This window comes from Ostrea edulis, chromosome 5 (genome assembly GCF_947568905.1).
Source record: "Ostrea edulis chromosome 5, xbOstEdul1.1, whole genome shotgun sequence".
Classification (NCBI taxonomy): Eukaryota; Metazoa; Mollusca; class Bivalvia; order Ostreida; family Ostreidae; genus Ostrea; species Ostrea edulis.
In genome coordinates, this window is record NC_079168.1 from 2607276 (window position 1) to 2631304 (window position 24029).

At 36.5% G+C, this 24029-nt stretch overlaps 1 protein-coding gene across 1 annotated transcript in view; it reads left to right on the plus strand.

Annotated features, from left to right (window-relative positions):
- LOC125650513 (uncharacterized) overlaps positions 1-19560 on the plus strand; it is a 31074-nt gene extending 11514 nt beyond the window's left edge. The window contains exons 3-8 of the mRNA XM_048878880.2: positions 2213-2509; positions 6354-6540; positions 9339-9481; positions 10691-10837; positions 18113-18235; positions 18589-19560. Of these exons, the coding sequence (XP_048734837.2) occupies positions 2213-2509; positions 6354-6540; positions 9339-9481; positions 10691-10837; positions 18113-18235; positions 18589-18998 (1307 nt within the window). The 3' untranslated portion in view covers positions 18999-19560. The remainder of the gene's footprint in view (positions 1-2212; positions 2510-6353; positions 6541-9338; positions 9482-10690; positions 10838-18112; positions 18236-18588) is intronic.
- The last annotated feature ends 4469 nt before the right edge of the window (positions 19561-24029 follow it).

The following is a 24029-nucleotide window of genomic DNA, read 5'->3' on the forward strand; positions in this document are numbered from 1 at the left end:
GGTTTTCGTGCTTTATAATATATATACAAACGGGATGATTTCAGCTTCTCCATCGTCAACTTCCCACATTTATGTAGCAATATTCCATTATCACCTGCATATGGTGTTTATATATCTCAACTGATTCGATATGCAAGAGCTTGTTCTGGGTATAGTCAGTTTTTAAATCGAGGTAAGCTACTGACAAACAAGTTGATGGTACAGGGATTTCAACAGTCTCGATTGAAGTCAGCATTTCGCAAATTCTATGGTCGTTATAACGATCTAGTTCGTCAATACAACCTCGCATTGGGTCAAATGCTGTCTGACGTGTTTCATACCGATTGTTAAGCCGTTCTTGGCACACTGATTTTGACTGCGGATAACTCCGTTTACCTGATCAGGATATGGGGCTCACGGCGGGTGTGACCGGTCAACAGGGGATGCTTACTCCTCCTAGGCACCTGATCCCACCTCTGGTGTGTCCAGGGGCCCGTGTTTGCCCAACTATCTATTTTGTATTGCTTGTAGGAGTTATGAGATTGATCACTGTTCGTTATCTTCACCTTGCATATATATATATATATATATATATATATATATATATATATATATATGTGTGTGTGTGTGTGTGTGTGTGTGTGTGTGTGTGTGTGTTTCATGTAAAACTTATACGGTAATTTTGATGCACCAGATGCGCATTTCGACAAATAATGTCTCTTCAGTGATGCTCAACCAAAATGTTTGAAATCCGAAATAACTGAAGTTTTAGAGCTAAATATAGCCAAAAACAGCGTGCCAAAAAAGTGGAGCCAAATTCGTCCAAGGATAAGAGCTATGCATAAGGGAGATAATCCTTAATTTTGAAATGAATTTCTAAATTTTATAACAGCAATTAATTATACATCCGTATTTTCAAGCTAGTAACGAAGTACTTAGCTACTGGGCTGTAGAGACCCTCGGGGACTAACAGTCCACCAGCAGAGGCCTCGACCCAGGGGTCATAATGTAAAACTTATACGGTACCAATTTTGATGCACCAGATGCGCATTTCGACATGTACCATTCCATGGTTTGAGTGAAATAAACTTAACTGTTCTGATCCGTCTTAGCTATCCTACACATAACCTTTATGGAGCGCCAAATTAACATAAACTCAAATAATTGAAGATATCTTCAATTATTTGAAGATATCATCAATTCATTTGATGCGCGCAACAATTTAATTAAAGATCTCTTCAAATAATTAATGATATCTTCAATTCTGAATTATTGCGCGCATTAAATGAATTGATGATAGCATTAATTCTTCTGCTGAATTGATGCGCGCTTTAATTGAATTAATGATCTCTTCAAATGAATTAATGATATCAATAATTGAATTGATGCACGCTACAATTCAATTGAAGAGAGCAATAATTGATATAATGCGCGCATTAAATCAAATGATGAGAGCAATAATTGAATTGATGCGCGCATTAATTCATTTGATGAGAGCAATAATGGATTTAATGCGCTCATTAATTCAATTATTGCTCTCTTCAATTGAATTAATGATATCTTTAATTCATTTGAAGAGAGCAATAATTCTTTTAGAGAGAGCAGCTAAATAATTAAAGATATCTTCAATTCAACATATCCACAATTGAATTAATGATCTCTTTAATTGAATTGTTGCTCTCTTTAAAAAAATTGATGCGCGCATTAATTCCTTATACAAAAGCATTGTAAATGATTAAAGATATCTTCAATTGAATTAAAGAGATCATCAAATTATTTATACCGAGCTCTAAATCAATTATTGCGAGCAACATTTCTACGAAATTAATGCTCTCATCAACTGAATTGAAGAGAGCAATAATTGAATTAATGCACGCATAAAATCTATTATTGCTCTTATTAATTCAATTGATGCTCTCATCAATTGAATTGAAGAGAGCAATAATTGAATTAATGCGCGCATTAAATCAATTATTGCTCTCATTAATTCAATTGATGCGCGCATAAATTCAATTGATGAGAGCAATAATTGAATTGAAGCGCACATTAATTCATTTGATGAGAGCAATAATTGATTTAATGCGCGCATTAATTCAATTAAAGAGAGCAATAATTGAATTGATGATATCTTCAAATAATTGAAGATATCTTCAATTATTTGAGTTTATGTTAATTTGGCGCTCCATAAACCTTCCCTTTGCTATTTTCTTAAACATTTATCTTTCTTTTCCAGCGTCTGAGAAAGTTGCTAATGGCAATTATTCCACAACACGCTATGCCAGGGAATCCATCGACATTAGATGTGTAAACTCCTCTTATGACAAAATCAACTGGTTCTTCAACTCTTCAAATGCAAATGACCTTGAACCATACCCGTTCAGCTGGTGTAGCCAACAGAGTTGCTCTCTGTGTAATACTACTTTGCACATCAGTAGAGTCGGACTGAGCGCGGACGGAGAATTCACTTGTATCGCATCAAGTTCTGCCACTGGGAGGAATATCACCGCTACTTTCATTCTTCATGTTCAAAGTGAGTGGACAGGGTTGATAATCTGCACGTGATGAGGGACACGGATGACTCCCTGCTCTGCCCCTCTGTCTTCTCTCCATCGCCCCTCCTTTTCCTTTTCCGAGGGAACCCTCCTTTTTTCCCATCTCTTGTCTGACTAGAAGAAAAGGGGCGTGGCAGGGGGAGGGGTTACGCCTCACAGGCCGCCTAAGAGCGCGTGATCTGTTGCGGTACGGGTTTTTTTAAGCCTGTACATGTAGATTAAGGCTTCATGGACATCCTAATCACACCATCAGGTTATCGTCCACTACTGTGGAAGTAAAGGAAGGAATTCTTTTCTAACATTTAATTCATTTTAACTGTATATGGCCATATTGGCTCCATCCTATGACCTTTAACCCAGGTGCCATGATTTCCACAACTTAGGTAAAGGGACTCATAACTATGCATTTAGTTTTTCTTATACATAATACTATGAGGGAGGAGAGAAGATTTTATAACATTTTAGACTCCTCACTATATGGCCATATTGTTCCCACCCTCGGGCGTGAATCCCTGACTCAGAGGCAATGAATTTCACAATTTAGGTAGAGGTCTTCATGGACAAAACTACACATTTAGTTTTTCTCATACATGTTTGACAGTAGAGATTGATACATTTTCACTAGAGATCTATATTTAGAGTGCCCAAACTTAACCCAGGGGCCCAAACTTCCACCAGAGTTCGTTTGCTCACAAACCAAACTCGTCTACTTAGGCATTATGGGATAGCGATTTCTTAGGCCGCGTATACTGTGTGACGTCACTGTAGAATGACGAAAATACATAACGTCAAACGTAAACAACTTTCAAAACAAGAACGTAAACATCAAATTCATTACTTTACACAATAACTTAAACAGAGTCTCCCTACTTTTTAATGATCTTTGATCATTTTATGTTTAAAATAAAATCCGTACTTTTATATTAATGCTCTTAATGTCAATATCTTTAAATTTTTAACTGCAAACTACTTCTTTAGTGTTATTTGCCTGCGTGATAATCGCGGACTCACAATATACATATCTGTATATTGTACTGCGTCACATAGGAGAAGTCTAATCGTAGGTGACGTAATGAGGCCTCGACGGGGAGTTTGCCCAGGGGCCATGATTCTCACACTTTAGGTAGCGATCTTCATGTTCAGTTTGTTACAATGCTATAAGATGTATGTCTTTCACAATAAAGGAATTGTTTAGGATATCTTAACCATGCATTTACATTTTCTCACAGAAGTGTGGGAGTAGAAAGATTTGAGAAAAATTGACATTTTTGCAGTTTTGGCCCTACCCATGAGGTCCTGGAGGGACTATGATAATAAATTTGACAATTTACATCTCTCTAACATCATGTATCCCAAAGAAGCTTCACACCAAAATGGTACCAATTGGGCTTGTAGTTTTCAAGAAGTTAAAAACGGACGACGTCCAACGACAATAGGTCACCTAAGTGACTCAGGTGACCTAAGAATATTAAACCACTGTGACCCTTCTCCGCCCTGAGTCCAGGTTGTGATTGGAATAGATTTGTGATTTTTGGCTTTTCCAGTTCAGCTGTGTCCAATAAAAGACAGCCTGGTCAGTGGTGACACCATTTAACTTCTGTATCTGACTATCATGACGTATATTCTAAAAAAAAAAAAACTATATAAAATTGCATATAGTCAACACACCCGATGCTTTTACATGATTGGGAATCCGACCTCGATTTACGGTACATAGACCCAAACAAACTTCCGCCAGAGGTCGTTTGCACACAAGCCAACGTGTGCGGAGACGCAGAGGACTATGGGTAGTCCGAGAGCCAAACAGTGGCGTGAAGAATAACGAACCCGACAGAATTCCGAACCCGTTCCAAACATTACAATAGAGTAAGATACACATTCAGTGGCGTCGGTGGCCTAGTGGTTAGCCTGTCAGACAGTGTAAACCATTTTCGGGTTGCTCTTTCTGCCTATTTAATTAGTTTTTGCATCGAAGTCCAAATGAGGATTTTGATAATTTAGAATTTTCTCAAAGCTCCTAAATTTATGCACTAAACTGCAGGTAAAATGTGAGAAAAATAATCCTTCATTATTTCCTCGTGTGGGATAGGGAAATTCCACCTCTGGAACAAGATTCGCTGTCTAGGACTCGGCAAAGCCTCGTCCCAGACTACGAATCTTATCCCCTCGTTAGAATTTCCTTGCCTCGTCCTAGACTGCGAATCTTGTTCCCTCGATGGAATTTCCCTATCCCACACTCCTACTAAAGAAGGATTCTATTAGTCTCACATGGCTGTCTCACATGGGTAAAGTCGATCTCACACTGGTGCTAATGTGAGAATATATACATATCAGCAATTGTTGTCTATTCATTAGAAAACTTATCGCCTAGCTGAGTAGTTCAATAGGTTAGCACGTCGACTGATGAACTGTAGATTGCGTGTTCTAGTCCAGCAGGGGTTTTAAATTTTTCTCAGATTGCTTTCTACTAAAATTGCATTTTTTGACTAAATAAAGTAAAGTTGAAAGTTTTCTATTTCAAAATATTGTTGTACATATCCTCCACTTTTCATCCATATCAAATTTCTCTGGTGTAGCATACCTCTTTAATTTTCTTTTTCTCATTTAACACAATTTTTTTCTTCTATTTTTATTTTCATACAACTCTCACGCAATCACCTATATTACAAATATTATCTTTTATACTTATATGTATGTGTATGCTGATCTATAGCTCTGATTATGTGTATGTTGTTCACCTTATATTTCATTATGTATAAAATTGTATATCTGATGTGCCAGATGGCACAAAGAAATAAACTGAACTGAACTGAACTTAATTGAAACACAGATTCTTATCCGAAGCGTCCCATTTCAAACTGTTCATAGGTACAATGTCTTTGAGTCTTAAGTCGGAACAACACACATGAGAAGTCTGATAAGGATGGGAAGTGGAGGATATGTACAATGAAATTTTGAAATTAAAATTTTTAGTTTTAGTAGAAAGTAATCTGGAAAAAAATGAAAACCCCTGCTAGACCTGAACCCATGATCTACCGATCAGCTGACGAATGTGAACCTTCTGAACTACCCAGCTAGGTGATTCGTTTTAAAGGGAATATACATTGTACAAATATTGCTGGTAATCATGTTTTCATTCATATTTCAAAGGAAAGTTTGCCATTATGACGATATACTGTTCCTCCTTAAAGCTGTATGACCCGATGTCCATTTATTTTTATTTTTGTTGTTGTACATAATTACTTTAAAGCAGATTAATTACTTTATAAAGTTATTAACTTTCCCTTAATTACATTGTTGAAAACATCTGCATGTAAAAGAAAACAGTGCGAATATTATTTAGAAAGTTAATATAGTGGCTACATATATAAATCATCCCATAATAGACGTCTATAAATAGACCCACGCGCGTATGGGGAATCCCAACATGATGTATTAACTCATACGCAACTGTCTAGTTTTAAGGCTGAAAGAGCGTAAAACAACGAATTACTAAGAGGTATTTGATATTTTTATTTCTATTAAACTTATGGTACGGTACTGTTATAACAAAATACACAGCTTTACACAGATAATACCATCGATGATCTGAAAGTTTGAACTGGTCACGTGACTGTCACTTGAAATGGCAGAGTGACGCGGTTATTTGTAAACATCGATTTAAAATCAAATAATTTGGGTTAAAACAGGTGAAATAATTTATGATATGTCGTACAGTCTCATAACTAGATACGTGCGATGATTTAATAGCGTTTTTACGAGATGGAAAAAAATAATTGTAATTCGGACCATACAGCTTTAAATAAGCAATTCTCGTTTCAGAATGCGCACCCGATAAACCGGGTGAATTAATTGCACAGAACGTCACTGTCAGTCTGACGGAAACAGCTACGCTCACGTGCAAGGCAAAGGTGGGCAACTGTTACCAAAACGGAAGCACGTTTCTATGGTTATTCAGCAACAACTCTTTGATTGAGGACTCGAAGAAACACACAATATCCCATAAACTGTAAGTCTATGTCTAATCAGACATATAATGTAAGCAAATGCTACAAAAGCGAAAGATCGATCAATGACGACAATTCTACGTAAATGGGGGGATAATACCTCAGAGACAACTGGTTGGGGCCTATTGAATACCTTATTTAGTAAAAAAAAAAAAAAACAATGCAGCTTTAGTAAAAAGTAACCTAAGAAAATTAAAATCCTTGTTTGACTCGAACCCATGGGCAGCCTTGAACACATTAAAAGATCGGCAGTCTTGAACACGTTAATAGATCGGCAATCTTGAAAACGTTAATAGATCGGCAGTTTTGAACACATTAATAGATCAGCAATCTTGAACACGCTATTGGATCGGCAGTCTTGAACACGTTAATATATCGGTGCATTGTAGCTCAGTGGTAGAGCGTTCGCTTTATAACTGGGAGGTCGTGAGTTAGAACCCCGCTCGTGTCATGGTCGTGTCAAACCTAAGGCATTAACATATGTAGTGATTTGTCCCGTCGCTAAACGCTCGGCATTTAGAAGTGAGATCACGGGTCTTTCGGATATTCATGACTTTAAAAAATGGAGGTCCCGTGTTGCGGCAGGCGTTGTCACGTTGAAGAATCCTCACTGTTACGGCACAGATAAGCTCGCCTGAGATGCGGCTCGGCTGGATATTTGGACTGACGCCGGATCTCGTAGTAGTATACATGTTATACAATGGGTGTGGGAAGCTACTACAAATCACTAATAAAAAGAAACAGACTATAGGAACTCTTCAATATCAGGAGATAAACAATTACGTCATGGGAGTCTTCAAGTAAACGGAAAATTTAGAGACTGTTTTTATTTTTGGATTTTCATACCTGGGCGGCAAGCAATTCAGCATTGATAGCAATAGAGATAAAGTTTAACAGTGAAATCACTTATTTGAAGCAAACGGCTGTATCACGTAAGTGTACATTAATACGGAATATCGGAACCATTATTTCGTCTCCGATTCCGTCCTGGTTTTAATATTTAGTATGTCGAACGAGATCGCGTTTTTTTACGTGAACTTGGGAAACTTTTTCAGTAAACAAGCACATGTAAATTACCTACTATCAGATATAGTGAGTGTAGGGACAGTTTAGCGTCGTACTTGAAAGTTAAGGGGTGGGAAACAAAAAACAAAAAAAATAAAAAAAAAATAAGCGGCACCCGTTATATCAATATGAAAAATTTTAGCAAGAAAAGCTGTTCTGCTCATACTCCTAAATCGTAAAGAGGGGGGGGGGGGGGTGGGGGGTATCCTTTAGTACATGTATGATTTCCATCAATTTAACCTTGCATTTACACTACCATTCATCACTACTATTAACTATATCAAGTGACCAGCTAATAAATCGATCTTTGCATGTACTAATAACAAATGTATGTAATAATTTAACGCGATGTCAGGAAAAAAAATGGGGGGGGGGGGTGTGTGTCTGGAGATCTTTTGTTTTGTCTCCGCTGCCAAACTTAAGTAATTTAATCCAATATCTCATGTTTTGGTATCAGGGCATTCATTTGCAACATTCTGAAAAATAATCTTCAAACCAGGCAGATATTTTTGTATCAGAAATGAGTTGTCTTTAGCCATCACCAATTTGTATGTACAAGAGTTGCCCAAGTGACGCATAATTTTCGCAACTTCTTTTTCTGAAGAGTTCCCAAAATTTCTAGTTCCGATATCCCGTATTACTAGAGCCGGCCAAAGTTTGAACGTGATTCGGTGAAGGCATCAGTCCAAATATCCAGCCGAGGCAAATGTCATCCGAGATAACGACCCAGAGCGTAATGCATAGGTCTAAACCCACAGCTGGTGACGTCTCAATAGGAATAAAATATTCCCGACGGGACGGAAAACAAACAAACAAACAAACAAACTATCCATCAATCGATGTTTGATAGACGAGAAACCTGTAATTATAAATCGAACGATTTCTCACTTTGTTTAAATGCGGTCTGGAAGTTCAACGATCTATAATCCATATGAAGCAATGGAGTCCACCAATCAAAATGCATCTAAGCTCCATGTCTCCCAACCAAAATTTTACTAAAATCGTAATAATTACGAATTTACCTCAATTTCGAACATCACAGCTTAATCTGACTGCATGTAACATGTTTTATATATCAATCATATACTTAGAAGTGTTCAAATTTTGATTTAAGGTAATTCCACGCTTCTAGAATTATAGGTTCAATCTTATATTTCATTGTTGATTCATCAAATAATATATCTTGGTAACAAATAAAAACATAAAATAAGTATGTTGCGGTATTAATACATTTTTTGTCAATTAGCACAATATACCTGTTATCAACGTCAGAAAATTGCAATTTTCCTTTTAAAAACAGCATTATCAAAATTTCACAAAAACTGGTTGTAATGACGTAATAGTCGTAACAATTTCATGAAACTGTTTCTTTAAAAAATATGCTATATTTGTGAAAAATAAAGGAAATCTATCGCATAATGGACTTGATAAATAAATTAATGAAAACAGAGTTATTGCCCTTGGATTCAATATTTTGAAACATATAATTAATTATTCATATAAAACTTAGACTTTTGAAATATTCTGTGGTTAACAAGATTTTTCACAATAACTATTGAAAAAGATTTCAACAAAATTTATGTTCCTGTCATGCATAAATATTGTTAAATCATTAACTTTGCGAAATTTTATGACGTTACTGGAGGGTGGAACTACGTTAATGGACAGGCAATAGTCACTATTACACACATACCTCTTTAATCACTTTATGCAGGTTATCTTTAAAATATTTCAGGGATGCAGGGGATTTGGTGACTACCCTCGTTGTGCATAGCGTCACTGAAATGGATATGACGTCATACATCTGCATACTAATTGATGACCACTTCGTGGATGGGAACAAGAAACTCACTGTATTTCTCTCTGCGAAACTCACAGGTGGGTCAATCACAAAATGAAGAATTTCTCTACATGCAAGATTTCCAAGTAATTGTCATACAAAAATGTTATCTGAAACAGTTCTGTAGCAAACAAAACACTGTTTTCTCAACAAGTAATTAACATTAATTGTATACACATATAGGTATTTCATCTATCAAGTTCAAGATAAAAGATTGGACATCCAATATGATTGTTTCAACTTTAATCATTTACATGTTAACCAATTATGAAATATTGTTGGGGAATGATGATCCCAGACTGAGGCTCTGAAATAAGTGAGGGACCGGAACGTTCCGTCAACGTTACGGAGAAACTGAGGTCACGTGTCACGGTCAGGAGAAACTGAGGTCACGTGTCACGGTAAGGAGAAACTGAGGTCACGTGTCACGGTAAGGAGAAACTGAGGTCATGTGTCACGGTAATTCAGTGTTTGAGGAGGAATGCTACAGCAGAGAATTTGATATGGATGAAAAGAGGAGGATAATTACAACAATAATTTGAAATTGAAAACTTTCTATTTTTCAAAGAATGCAGATATAGCAGAAAGCAATCTGAAAAATAATTAAAACCCCTGCTGGACTCGAACCGGCGATCTACAGTTCACCAGTTCAGCAGTCAATGTGCTGACCTACTGAGCTACTCAGCTAGACAACAATATTTGAAATGAATAGATAAATATTGCTGATATTCATAATTTCATTCATGTCAAAAGGAAGTCAGCCATTAGGACGATATAGAGTACCTCCTTAAATCATGTGGGGAATATTGTCGCCGAAACTTACTAACACTCAAGTCAATGAATAAAGAAATGATAGCGTATTCTTAGGCCATGGTATGTTTATTCACTGTTTTTATTTCCGGATATTTTTGGAAACAGTACCTTCCTGCCAGTCGAAACAACAGTCACACTCTTATATTGGAGAAAGCTATTACCTGCATGTTTTCTTTCTAAATTCATATCGGTAATGACAGACTCTGAATAAATAAAACATTAAAAACGAGCGATTTAAAAATTGACTGTAGAAAAATATATGGGGGTTTTTTTTTGGGGGGGGGGGGGGTATTTCATTTTTATGAGTATATACCCACCCGCACAGACATGAAGCCAAGAAACAACATACCACGACCTGACAACCTTGTCTGATTATAAACGGATAACAATATGCAATATTCTTCCCGAATACCAATGTTTTATTTTTGTATCAGAAACAAAGATCGAGGATTCATCTCTAATACTGAAAGTGGCTTTGCCGTTACTGGTGGTTGTCATTCTGGTAGTGATTTTAATCTTCTGGTTGTTTTGTCGCGGGTGCATCATGTACAGTTTGGTGAAAGGCCGGAAGAGAACACGGGGTAAGTAAATAAAATCTAACTCACCGTGTACAACCCACATTTGGGGGTGCGGAATAATGACCTGGGGGGGGGGGGGGGTATGGAATTTGAAACGTGTTTTACTATTTAATTAGCTTGGTTACAGCTATAGAGATAAAACTAGTCTTATATTAACATACGACGGAACACAGTGATGTCCCCGCTTACTCGTTTCCCACCTCGCAGTTTGTGTTAGAAACAGGTGAACATTTCAACAACATTCGGCAACCACACGTAAGGATGCAAATTTGATCGATATTTGGCGAAATTTTTAATCATATACTAATATACTAATACGCATGGTTTCTGCAGTTATCATAACGCTGTAGCAGATACCTCCATGATTTCCGAAATTTCATGTCAAATAAACGGTGAAAACTTCAATTTTAGTGTCTGCCACTCGGGGATACATCTATCAGTGGAGGTAGGGGGCAATGAACCAATCATAATGCAATTAGTTTAAGAAAGCGTCAATTGAATTTGAGATTAATGTTACACCATCTTTGCATTGATAACGAACATATCTTAGTCATTCTTTTACTTTAAATGTCGCTTGTGTATTATGATTAACATTTTTCTTTTAAGAGAATTATTTGATATGTTATTATAATTTATCATCAAGATGTTCCAAATCGTATTCCAAATCTGACATCATCTAAGAAATTAAAGGAAATTGTTTTTGGGCTATTCTAATTGTATCGTTGTTACGGAAAAGATATTTGACTGTATTTACATGTTAAAATATTCAATACATATAAATGAGAATATCAATGAGTTGCAAACGTTACTGATTAAAATTTACTTTGCTGTTAGTGATATCTAGGCTTGGAAATTTAATTCAAACTGTCAGTTCATTTATATTTGATTTTACTAGTAACTGCAGGGTGGTGACATGAAGAACAAGAGGCCCATGGGGCACATCGCTCATTTGAGTCACCTTGGCCCATATTTAAAGATTTTCCCTACATATTCGCATGTAAAACTTTGATCCCTATTGTGACCCCAACACACACCCGGAGGGGGAGGGGCATGATTTTTACAAATATGAATTTATACTATTTGTCAGAAAGCTTTCGTGTATATGTAAACTTTTCTGGCCCAGTGGTTCTTGAGAAGATTTTTAAAGATTTTCACTATATACATATATTTGTATGTAAACTTTGATCCCCTATTGTGGCCCCACCCTACCCCCAGGGGCAATGATTTTAACGTGTAAACGTAAACTTTTCATGCTCAGTGGTTCTTAAAAAGAAGATTTTTGAAAGACTTCCCCTATATATTCCCATGTAAATCTTTGATCCCCTACTGTGGCCCAACCCTGCCCCTGGGGACAATGATTTTTACAAACTTGAATCTGTACTATGTCAGGAAGTTTTCATGTACATGATATGTAAATATAAACTTTTCTGGCCCAGTGGTTCTTAAGAAAAAGGTTTTTAAATATTTCCCCATTATATTTGTATGTAAAACTTTGATCCCCTATCGTTGCCCCATCCTACCCAGAAGGGCAATGGTTTTAAAAAACTTGAATATGCATTATATCAGGAAGTTTTCATGTAAATGTAAACTTTTCTGGCGCAGTGGTTCTTGAGAAGAATATTTTTAAAGATTTTCCCTATGAATTCCCATGTAAATCTTTGATCCCTATTGTGGGCCCACCCTACCCCTGGGGACAATGATTTTTACAAACTTGAATCTGTACTATGTCAGGAAGTTTTTATGTACATATATTATGATAAATATAAATTTTTCTGGCCCAGTGGTTCTTGAGAAAAAGATTTTTAAATATTTCCCCTATATATTATTTGTAAAACTTTGATCCCCTATAGTGGCCCCACCCTACCCAGGGGGGATGGTTTTAAAAAACTTGAATATGCATTATACTAGGAAGCTTTCGTGTAAATGTAAACTTTTCTGGTCCAGTGGTTCTTGAGAACAAGATATGTCAGGAAGCTTTCGTATTAATTTCAGCTCTTATGGTCCAGTGGTTCTTGAGAAGATTTTTAAATGACCCCAACCTATTTTTGCATTTTTGTAATTATCTCCCCTTTGAAGGGGACAGGGCCATTCATTTGAATAAACTTGAGTCCCCTTCACCCAAGGATGCGTTGTGCTAAGTTGGTTCAAATTGGTCCACTGGTTCTGGAGAAGAAGATAAAAATGTGAAAAGTTTATAACGACGCCAACGACGACGGACAACGGACAAATTTCTATCAGAAAAGCTCATTTAAGCCTTCGGCTCAGGTGAGCTTAAAAGTAAACTCTGGTTACACCTCCTGAAAAGAAAACAAGATAATTTTGATGTAAAGCATCAAATCGGCCGCCAATTTTTTAAGCATTTTTAATTATTTGGATTTGAGTAAAAGAAGAACACATGACTTTCTGCAGAAGTTTATTGTTTTTTTTTCAAAATCAGTATACAAAATTGCAAAAAGAAAAGAAGTGGTACTATACTTTCAAAAGAAAGAAAAAGATATCGTGATGCAAAGGTTTTGCGTTGTTGACATGCTGAAGGGATAATATTTTGTACATTAAATTATTCATTACACAAAATGAAAGGGCAATAACTCTTCGTTACACTCCCCAAAATGAATGCAAATAATGTATAAACACAATATTTTTAAAAATGTTAAGTCATTAATGAAAGTGCTTTCTTGATTTCGCTTTGTTTCATAAAATTTGGCTTTTGATTTGCTAAGTAAATCAATATTTGGTAAAATTCTAGTAGTAGAAACAATTTTTCTAGGAAATCCAAACCTACAATTTAATCTGTATCCACGACTACAATATGATGAATGATGATGTGTTTGCAATTTCTTTACAAGTAAATTTAGTTCATAATCTTGTTCAACATCTGGAACATTTGATGAAATTGTTCTGTCAATATAATGAATGAATTCAGATGATGTATTATGATTAAGTTCAACAGGTAACCCATCAATCCATAAAAACATGTGAACATGAGGACTCCCCCTATTTTGAAACTCGATACGTGCAAAGTAATCCAACACTGTTCCTAGAGGTTTAGTTTTTCCTAAAATAACATGTTTTAGCAATGCACTAAATCTTCTATCAAAATGTGTAGTAGCAAGTAAAGGATCTTTCCTCATTGACTGAAAAAAAGATTTTCCAAAAGCATCTTTAAAATTTATATTCTGAAGTGTCATTCCCAATTTTGGCCAATGTAAATCATCAGCTGACAATGTGACAAAGAGTGTAGGAAGGCCCAAGCTTTTAAATATTGCCAAAAGATCATACAAAACATTTCTAAAGTAAGCAACGGTACCTTTAATGTTCTTCATGAACATGTAAGAATTTTCAAGTAAATCTGAATTTTCATTCATATTTTTAACATCACCAGCTGTAACAAAAGATTGGTCTCCCGAATGTACAGTCTTCAAAATTTTCATGTGAATTCCCAACTCTTGTTTTAATAAAGAGATATTATAAGATGCAGCAGTATGCAATAAATATGTCATGTTTTTTCTGAAATGTCCTTTTTCATTGTAAAGCCTCACTTTGAAATACATCGATGGATTTATTTTTAGGGGGCGCTCTGCACAAAAACCATTTTTTCCATTTACGAATAGCCAAGGAAATGCTAATTCTTCTCCATGTTCTGTTAACAAGATATTTACAGGTTCAGACTTACTTCTTTGAACATGAATATATGCATTTTTTGAAATATTGCAACTATTATCCACTGGAATCATTACAGCTTCTTCTAATTCTTCTTCTTCCTTATTGTATGTACTGAAATTTTCATTCAACTTGTTTAAATCATTAACAACATCACTTACATTGAAGCTCAGATCAGTGTAGTAACAATTATTTTTGATTAACCAATGCATTGCTTCTGCATACTTTTTGCTTCTTATTTTATGGTGATTACCGACATATAGAGATCCATTACTATTCTCAAACTTAAGTTCTATAAGAGGACACTGTTCCAAATTCTGTGGAAATTGTTCAATTATGTTTTCAATATTCACTGGAAGATTTAAAACCAATCCTTTCTGAGCATACTGTCCCCCAGGAAGAAAAATTAATGTCATAAATACATTTACTTTACTAAGCATTTTCTTTTCAAGAAGAGTTAAACCTTCTAGCTCTCTGGGGACTAAACCTGTGTCTAAATTATTTCCTTTTAGACTAATGCTTGGTATTTTATTTTGTTTCAACGTAGTTTTACATGTGCTACATAAATCACTGCTTACATTCAAATCAATACTTTTACATGCATCATTGACCTCGGACATTAAAAAAGTTTGATCTTTAAATAGAATTCTAAAACAACATGAACAACACTTATCAGGGGACTCTCTTATGCTTTCTTCACACTCATGTACATGAAAAGGCAGTTCCAAATAGTCTACATATTCAACGCTACTGTCTGTTGACACATTACATTGTTCACAAACATCTAACATATCTATTTCATAAACCATATAATCAACTGGTCTGTTTACATCAGATTCAATGGTTTCAGAGGCATTTCTATTTTCAACATAACAGCATTTTCTCTTTTGTCGAGCTCTCTTTTTGCAGTTAGATTTTGAGACATATGAATGATCATTACAGACACATTTATGTTGTCCATCACGTTGATTGGGGTCAACATTTGTACTGTTATTTACCTGGTTGCTTATTTCTACTCTTGTGACTGGAGTGAGTTCATAATTAAATGATGAATAGCTAGCACAAATGTAATGGTGCAATTCTTCAAAAGATTCAAAACTCAACAACACCGCCGCACCATTATCTGCATCTTGAAATCCAAATTGATTCCTGCGGCCGATAATTACAACATACACGTACACACACACACACACAAAAGGCTGCAGTGGGTAATACGACCAAAATATGATAGCGACAAAAAGCGAATAGGTACTCGTCTTTATACAATTGAAAAACGATGTCAGTCACCGTTTGCGTGGAATACATATTTCTAATATTAATCGAAGTATTTTCTTGAATTTCCTTTTACTATACATTGTTGGGAAATTGTTTGATTAGAAATATCAGTGAAAAGTTAAAAAAAAAAAAAAACTCAACATGTAAAACTTATACAGTACCAATTTTGATGCACCAGATGCGCATTTCGACAAATAATGTCTCTTCAGTGATGCTCAACCGAAATGTTTGAAATATAATGATTTAACTGTGGGCAGGGTCTGTTGCCATAGAAACACAGGGAGGGGGGGGGGGGCTGTTCTCACTCCGGGCCGTGAAGTAAATCCCTCCATCAGTCTGTACAGACGTAAATCTCTCGATGTACTGGGATTTTATATATTACGGCTATAAATAAAAAGTTAATGAACAAGGTATCAATTTGTCTGAAATCAAAGTAATGAGATTTTTTTGTAAATGTGTTTGCTTAGCTGGGGATACCTTTTCCATAGTGATTTGGCATAAAACAAGCAATAAAAACGCTGTGTCCTTAGGGACCAGAACACTATTTTAAAAACCAAATTCCACGTTATAAGTGCTGTAGTAAATCGACCACGTGTCTGTTACATCATATAAAGGGCCCTTGTGTTCGCGCGCTATGAACAGCGTGTTCTGTGCACCACGACAGTGTATTGTGTGAATGTGTCCTATATATTGCACATTCTCAAATGATCGTATCAGGTCACCAAATGGGGACAGACGCGTTAAAGTATTCAATGTATAATGACCATATTTCATATCTAATAAATGGATGGTAGAATATTTGTAATCATGGTATCATTTTGAAGGGTTCATCAAATAAAAATAATCCACCATAGGAATTTTCAAAATTTTGTTTACTGCTTGATTTATTTCATCTAGAATTTAACATTGAAGTATATGGGAAAAGCATGTTTTATTTCAATATTTTAAAAATCAAATTATATTTTCATACTAATCTCTTGGTAGAAAGTTACATACATGTTCTTTTTATGAATTTATGAAATAAAATTAATCATTGACCACACACATTTTTAGAAAATTAGAGTTTTCTTATTTTTACAAAGGACAGACAACTCTTCCAAAAAGTCTTTAGTGCAAAAAGGTCAGCTTCTAATCATTTACCAGTCATGTGAATTTCATCTGCTTCACTTTCATCATTATTTAACAATAAACTTTTATGTTGATCTAAATCCTTCAAAATTGTTCATTATCCTTTCATCATACATGGACTACCTTAAGTTTGGTGCACACTTATTAAATGCTACTTTTTACAGCACCAACTATTACAAATTTTGAGTGCTATTGAAATAAAAAATTCATGTATTAAAGTTCAGTGGATGCACTTGAACCTTAACATTCTCATAAAAAAAATCGCAGAATATTTTCCCGATTTTTCTCTCTCAAGAGGATGGATGATATGATCACAGTGGACAGGACATCCTGCTCGTATACTTGTCTTGAATATTAGAATCGTAGGTAAATTTAGTACTCAGTACAGTGAGTGACTATTAGGGGCGGGTTAAAAGTTCGATGTCGGATTAAAATCTGAGTTCAAATAGCTAGGGGGAACGGGAGTAAAAACTGCCACAAGTTTCCGTCATCCGACATCGATTACACTTTTAGTGGGAAATGACTGTTAAAAAACCCCCACATAATAATATATTTTGATGAACATTTTAAAAATAGTTTTAATGTACACTTTCATTTGTTAATAAACAATAGAAAGGTATAGAGAGTGTTATTTATACTGGTATGTTTTTACTTGTTAATGGATTAACTTTTTAGTTCGAAGGGGTTGGGTGGGTGGCGGAAGTGGGTCTTGGTGATAACTTTGTGAATTTAGCTTCTTGTCAGACATTTAACTTTTGATCTCGTTTCATGTACTAGCTGCAGATCGATAGCTCTCTGAGAAAATATTGGGACAGATCAGAGAGCTACAGATCCACCCCTTATAGGACAGATCAGAGAGCTACAGATCCACCCCTTATAAAAACTGACGAATTACGGCGCACAAAAACTGCGCATGGCTGAGGCCTTATATCGTTGTATTTTGCTTCTAATTAAAAATTATAAAAGTTGTAAACATTGAAGAGAGAGAGAGAGAGAGAGAGAGAGAGAGAGAGAGAGAGAGAGAGAGAGAGAGAGATTAGTAATTTCAGAAAGGGGAGGATTATAGCTCGGTCGTCTCGGTGAATGAACAGTCTCCGTGATACATGTATACACCAGGAGAACAATATGCTACATATATTGGGCGCTGTACACAGCACACACTGCTCTCTTCAATTTCATTTTGTCTATCGAAGGAGTAATTTTCAAATGTTTCAGGCCTTAAAACTTATGACGTCATAATCTACAAGGACGACGACCATGGGGATGAGGCGACGGAGCTGGGAAAGCAATTGGAGTCACTGAAGTACAAGGTGTGCTTCCCGGAAGACGGGTCAGGAGGTAAGTGGAGAAGACGGGGTGGGGGTGGGAGGGTGGGTAGGGGTGGATATAGGAGTTTCTGGAGTGGAAGGCAGTTTTCCATATAGAGTCTACGCCAAGTCGATGAACAAAACTCCTTACTTGTTTAATATATCTAGATGAGTTATTTACCAAAAAATAAAATAAAATAAAAAATAAAACAATTCTGAACTGTTGAAGTTACAAAATTTCTTTTCACTGTTGTTGATTCAAGTTCATTGGTCAGGGCGTGTGAGAAGAAACTCGTACGAACTAACTCTGTCATTGAAGTCATTCACGCTATAACAATATGAACAGCGAATGTTACGATATTTTAACTTGTTTCCAATTCACAGGTTCGAAATATGGAAGCTTAGAGGAACTCATAGAGTGTAGTGCTAGCGTCATCTTCCTCTGCAATGACGACGATGACCATATGACGATGATCCTGAATAAGGCCCAAGAAAACCTCTCCGTGTTCGTTATTCAGACAGAGAAAAACCGCGCCAAGCGCAGTGGTCAGTTATCTATGGCCGGTTTTGTTAGTCTCTGTTGGCCTTCACACCAGTCGAATTCGATAGTCTGTAAGAGACTGCTGCTAAATTTACGTCGAGAAGAGTTTTATTTCAAGCTTAGAAAGGGACTTCCTAAGCCTAAGACTGACAACAGTTCCCTCGAAAGTTTAAGTAAAACAAATCCACATAACGACATGGACCTCAGGAAAAACGATCAAACTTTATATAGTCAACAGTTTCATCATTTGTAAACACAAATTACAGCAAATTACAAGTGATCTTCCGTGCGATTTGTGTGTGATCTTTTCAGCCAAACGCTGCGTTCTAATTGGATTCAATTTTGTACATCAACGCAAAACTTTACAGATATTACTGATGAAGACTTCATTGCTACAAATGTAAAATACAAAAGCAACAGTAAACAGCAACATCCTATTTATATGACAACAAGGAGTTGTTCATATAAAAAAGAGTTTAACAACCTGCGTAGCATTTTTTGCTATATTCAACTTTTATACTGACATAGTGCTCAAAATACTGACAATTTGGTTCTAGAATACTGACATCAGTCGGACGGGGTAAACAGGTCTGTGAGGTACATATAGATAGGTGTAAACTTTTGTACCTGTGTCTTATTGGAGTCATACATATCATAAAATGGATTGGTTTTTTATACACTGTGCAATGACGTTAAATGATTTGGTCGCAGTGACCTTGACCTGTACATGAAGATGTTTATTTATACTCTTGTGTACATGTAAGTTGTATAAACCAGTTTTGTAAGTATGGTTGATTAAATGTGTATGATTTTAATTTCACCATATATCAGAATGCAAAATACACAACTTTGCTGAGAAAAATATTCATTTAAATGTTTAGAAAAAATTCAGCTCACCTGAGCCGAACGCTTAAAGGACACATCGCATATTTCCAAAGTACACAAAATTATATGCATTTTGTCGCTCTTGTGCTTCTAGTAATCAAATCTAATTGTTCGATCGCCGAAATATTACGAGAATTAGCCACAATACGGATTTACATAATAAATGTAAGCCCCGATTTCAAAAAGTCTCGTTAATTAGTTAGATAGTCACGTGGCACAGGACCGCCGTGGTGATCTAGAGGTAGAGCGTTCGCATACGGAAGGTCGGGGTTCGAATCCCGGCCGCGACAAACCTAAGTCGTTTACACAGAAAGGCGAAGATAACGAACAGTGACCAATCTCATAACTTCTATAAGGAATACAAAACATAGAGTTAGGCAAACACGGACCCCTGGTTATACCAGAGGTGGGATCAGGTGCTTAGGAGGAGTAAGCATCCCCTGTCGACCGGTCACACCCGCCGTGAGCCCTATTATCTTGATTAGGTAAACGGAATTATCCGTAGTCAAAATCAGTTTGCCAAGAACGGCCTAACAATCGGCATGAAACATGTCAGACAGCATTTGACCCAGTGATAGGTTGTATTGGCAAACTAGATCGTTATAACGACCATATAATTTGCGAAATGCTGATTTTAAATGAGACTGTTAGAACCCCTGCACCATCAACTTGTTTGTCAGTAGCCTGCTTCGATTTAAAAACTGATCATACGCAGAACAAGCTCTTGCGTATAGAATCAGTTGAGAGATGTAAGTAAACACCATATGCAGGTGATAATGGAATATTGCTACATAAATGTGGAAAGTTGACGATGAAGAAGTTGTAGTGACAGTTCCATCGCCAAACGCTAGGCATCAGGTGTGAATGTCACGGGTCCTCGGAGATGACCTTAAAAACAGATGTCCCGTGTCACAGTAGGTGTGGCACATCCTCACGGCTCAATGCCCTTAAGCGCCGAGCATAAGTTTAAATTTGAGGTCTTCACCGGTATTGGTGACGTCTCCATATGAATGAAAAATTCTCGAGTGGGACGTTAAACAAGATACAATCATTTAATCACGTGGTACAGTGACGTCATATGCTACCTTCGTCTGTCAACTGATGGTGAAAATAGTGTAAGTTGTGAGAACTTTGATTTTAGGAGCCTGATTTTTTTCACCATGGACAAAATTTATTTCGATGGTGACAAATTTCCCGAATGTTATGTGGATTAATCACCAGTGCAACAAATAGCGATGCAAATACCCAAATGTAGTGAGGAAAGTGAGTTTGAAATCGGCAATTTTGCAAGTAAATAATGTTTACATGGGTTGTCAACACTTTTTCTCCGTGCACAACCGTTGCTTTGAGGGAGTCGCTAAAACGATTGATTGTTTTGATGTTTTCCGCCACACTCAACAATTTTTCAGTTATCTGGTGGCGCCCAGTTTTTATTCGTGGAAGAGAGAACTCAGATAGAATGTACCTGGGAAGAGACCACCGACCTTCCGAAAGTAAACTGGGAAACTTTCTCACTTACTGGCGCGAGTGGGATTCGAACCCGCGCCTACAGAGTTGAGAGGCCGTGTGATTTTGAACGCGATGCTCTAACCACTCGGCCACGGAGGCCCCTTCCGCTAAAATGAAAGGGAGAGTCGCTTTCAACGCCAGGGGGAGTCGGTAGTCTCCGCTTGGAAGTCGGTCGTGTTTTTTCGTGCTTTTGTAACCATTACTTGTACAAAAGATTTATCGTACGGACCGGTCCACAGGGGATGCTTACTCCTCCTAGGCACCTGATCCCATCCCTGCATGGTGTGTCCAGGGGTCCGTGTTTGCCCAACTATCTATTTTGTATTGCTTATAGGAATTATGAGATTGATCACTATATGTTATCTTCACCTTTATAGGAGTTATGAGATTAATCACTGTTCGTTATCTTCACCTTTCACGGAACAATACGATAACCAGGGTACATCAACATATGCAGTTTGTCTTAATTAAACTTCTAGTATGTTCAAACAGTTAGTCTCTATTGTACAGAATAGAAAAGTTTCGATTTGTCGGTGACAAAAACATTGTATTAGAGAATAATTACGCACCAAACCTTGATAGTAGGTAATCCAACACCGTCACTAGCCACGGTTACTGAGTCCGGTACTACCCTACCTCAAACCGTGGCTGCATGGTCAGCAAAACCCTCGATTTTGAATATTTATGAAATGACACAATAATATTTTTGACCAATCAGAGTCACCATAACAGATTTCCGATATTTTAATGACATGGCTGCGCCCACAACTAAAATGTGCTTTATTTGTTTACAAGTAATAACGGACAAAAACGCGACATATCCCTGTTTACAGGAGCAAGTAAAGTTTATAAGTATTCATCAAATGAAATTCGCATTAACAGCAGTGGTTACACTTGTAAATTCTGTGTGAATAAACTTAATCTTCACAAAATTGATGAGGAAATTCGGGGTAAAGTGGATGTGTTGAAATCTGAAAGACTGGAGTTGATCTAAAGAGAGTGGCGTGGTTAGGCATATTATATGGTGAATTTATTACACCATTGAAGTCAACAAAGAAGCATCCATTATTTACAAAAAAAAATAGCTAAAAAGTGTGCAGTTTGTTCTCAATCGGCAATCCTCGGATTATTCCGCCACGGGCACGCAATGACCTCCGAATGATTTTCTTTCCACCAAAAAAAAAAAAAAAAAAAAAAAAATTCATGGAAGCTCATGGTTGACTAATGAACATAAATATTCATGAAGTGATGAATTTTTTAATCATACATCATCGTAGTGTAAACGGAGACAATAGGCGTGGCTTGCGACGATAGTAATCCAAATGTTATCATTTCACGGAGTTTTTCATTGTTTTCATTCAGGAGTTAGAAAATAATCATTTACGGAATGCATTGCAAAAGTTACAGGGAGGTGAGAGTCGATTTTCGTTCAATATTCAGATAGGGGGAGTCACAAGATACTCCGAGCTATTATCAATAAATTCCTATATTGGTACACTGTACGAATGATAACAGCTACATGTATACCTGACAGATATATCTGATATGAATATGCTCGTTACATTTTAAGTGACATTTTATGTTTATTTAGATGTAAGAGGAAGTAGATTGTTGAACAGTTAACACACTCCTTGTCGAGGCCTCATTACGTCAATTCTGGCGGAAGTTTGCAGTCAACAGAATATTATAAATGTGCAACTTGTCAGAAAATGTATAAAATCAAAGCAGTCTTCAAAAGCACATTACGATGGGAAGAAGTTTCATTGTCATTGATCCCATGGGAATCCGGGTTAGAATACAGTTCCTCAGTAGCCTGGCTTGCTTGTCGTAAGAGGCGACTGAATGGGGTGGTCCTTCGGATGAGACCACCAAAAAACGATGCCTCGTGTCACTGCAGGTGTGGCACGATAAAGGATTAAAGGCTGTAAGTGCCGACTTTTGCAGCCCTTCACCGGAAATGGTGACGTCTTCATTTGATTGAAAAATGTTAAACAATATACAACCAGCCGTTGTTATTGTGGTAAATCATTTACTTAGAACTAAGTCTCAAAACCGCGAGCAAACAAAACGCAGCTTATTTGTGAAATGTGTGATGCTTTATACACAAGTTCAGGGGCCTTAGTCAAGCAACCATTTAAGATTTCAACACAAATACGAGGGGTACTTATGCAAGCAATGTGAATTGTTTTCAAAGATGACTATCAGTAAGAAACTCTTTTGATCACCATTTGTCCGTAAACGTTTTCAATATTGTCCACATCATCAGAACCGCTGGTCCTATCGTAATTTAACTTCAGATAAAGCATCCTTGGGTAAATGAGATTCAAGTTTGTTCCAATTAAGGAACATGAGCACTTGAACACTGAGAAAATCAAGAAAAAGTAGAAATAGGGCGGGTCATTTTCTCTTCAAGAACCACTGGGCCACAAAACTTAAAATTTGCATAAAAGCTTCTTAACGTAGTGTAGATTGCAGTTTGTTCAAATCATAGTTGTCGGTGTAGGCTGAGGCTACAATAGGGGATCATATTTCATATGTGCATTCTTTGTGACATGACCTTTTTGTGACAAGAAAGTTTTTATTTTCCTTGTGATCTTAATCTTAGAGTTTAACCTAATTTTAAGAACACATAACCTATTCAATATCTCTTGAACTATTTAAAGTGGAGCTTTAATATTTTTGTATACATAGAGATATTTTATGATAAGATTTCCAGAATAACAAGGTGATGTTAGGAATATTGGTATTGCGGCATTTCTGTGTTGTGTGAATTCAAGTTTGGTTATCAGTATGCCGTGACCCTTTGGAGCCACAATATAGGGTCAAGATATTTCATGGGAATAAAGCTTCGCGGATTATGTAAAGCGTAAACTGACCCAAATCAGGTTAT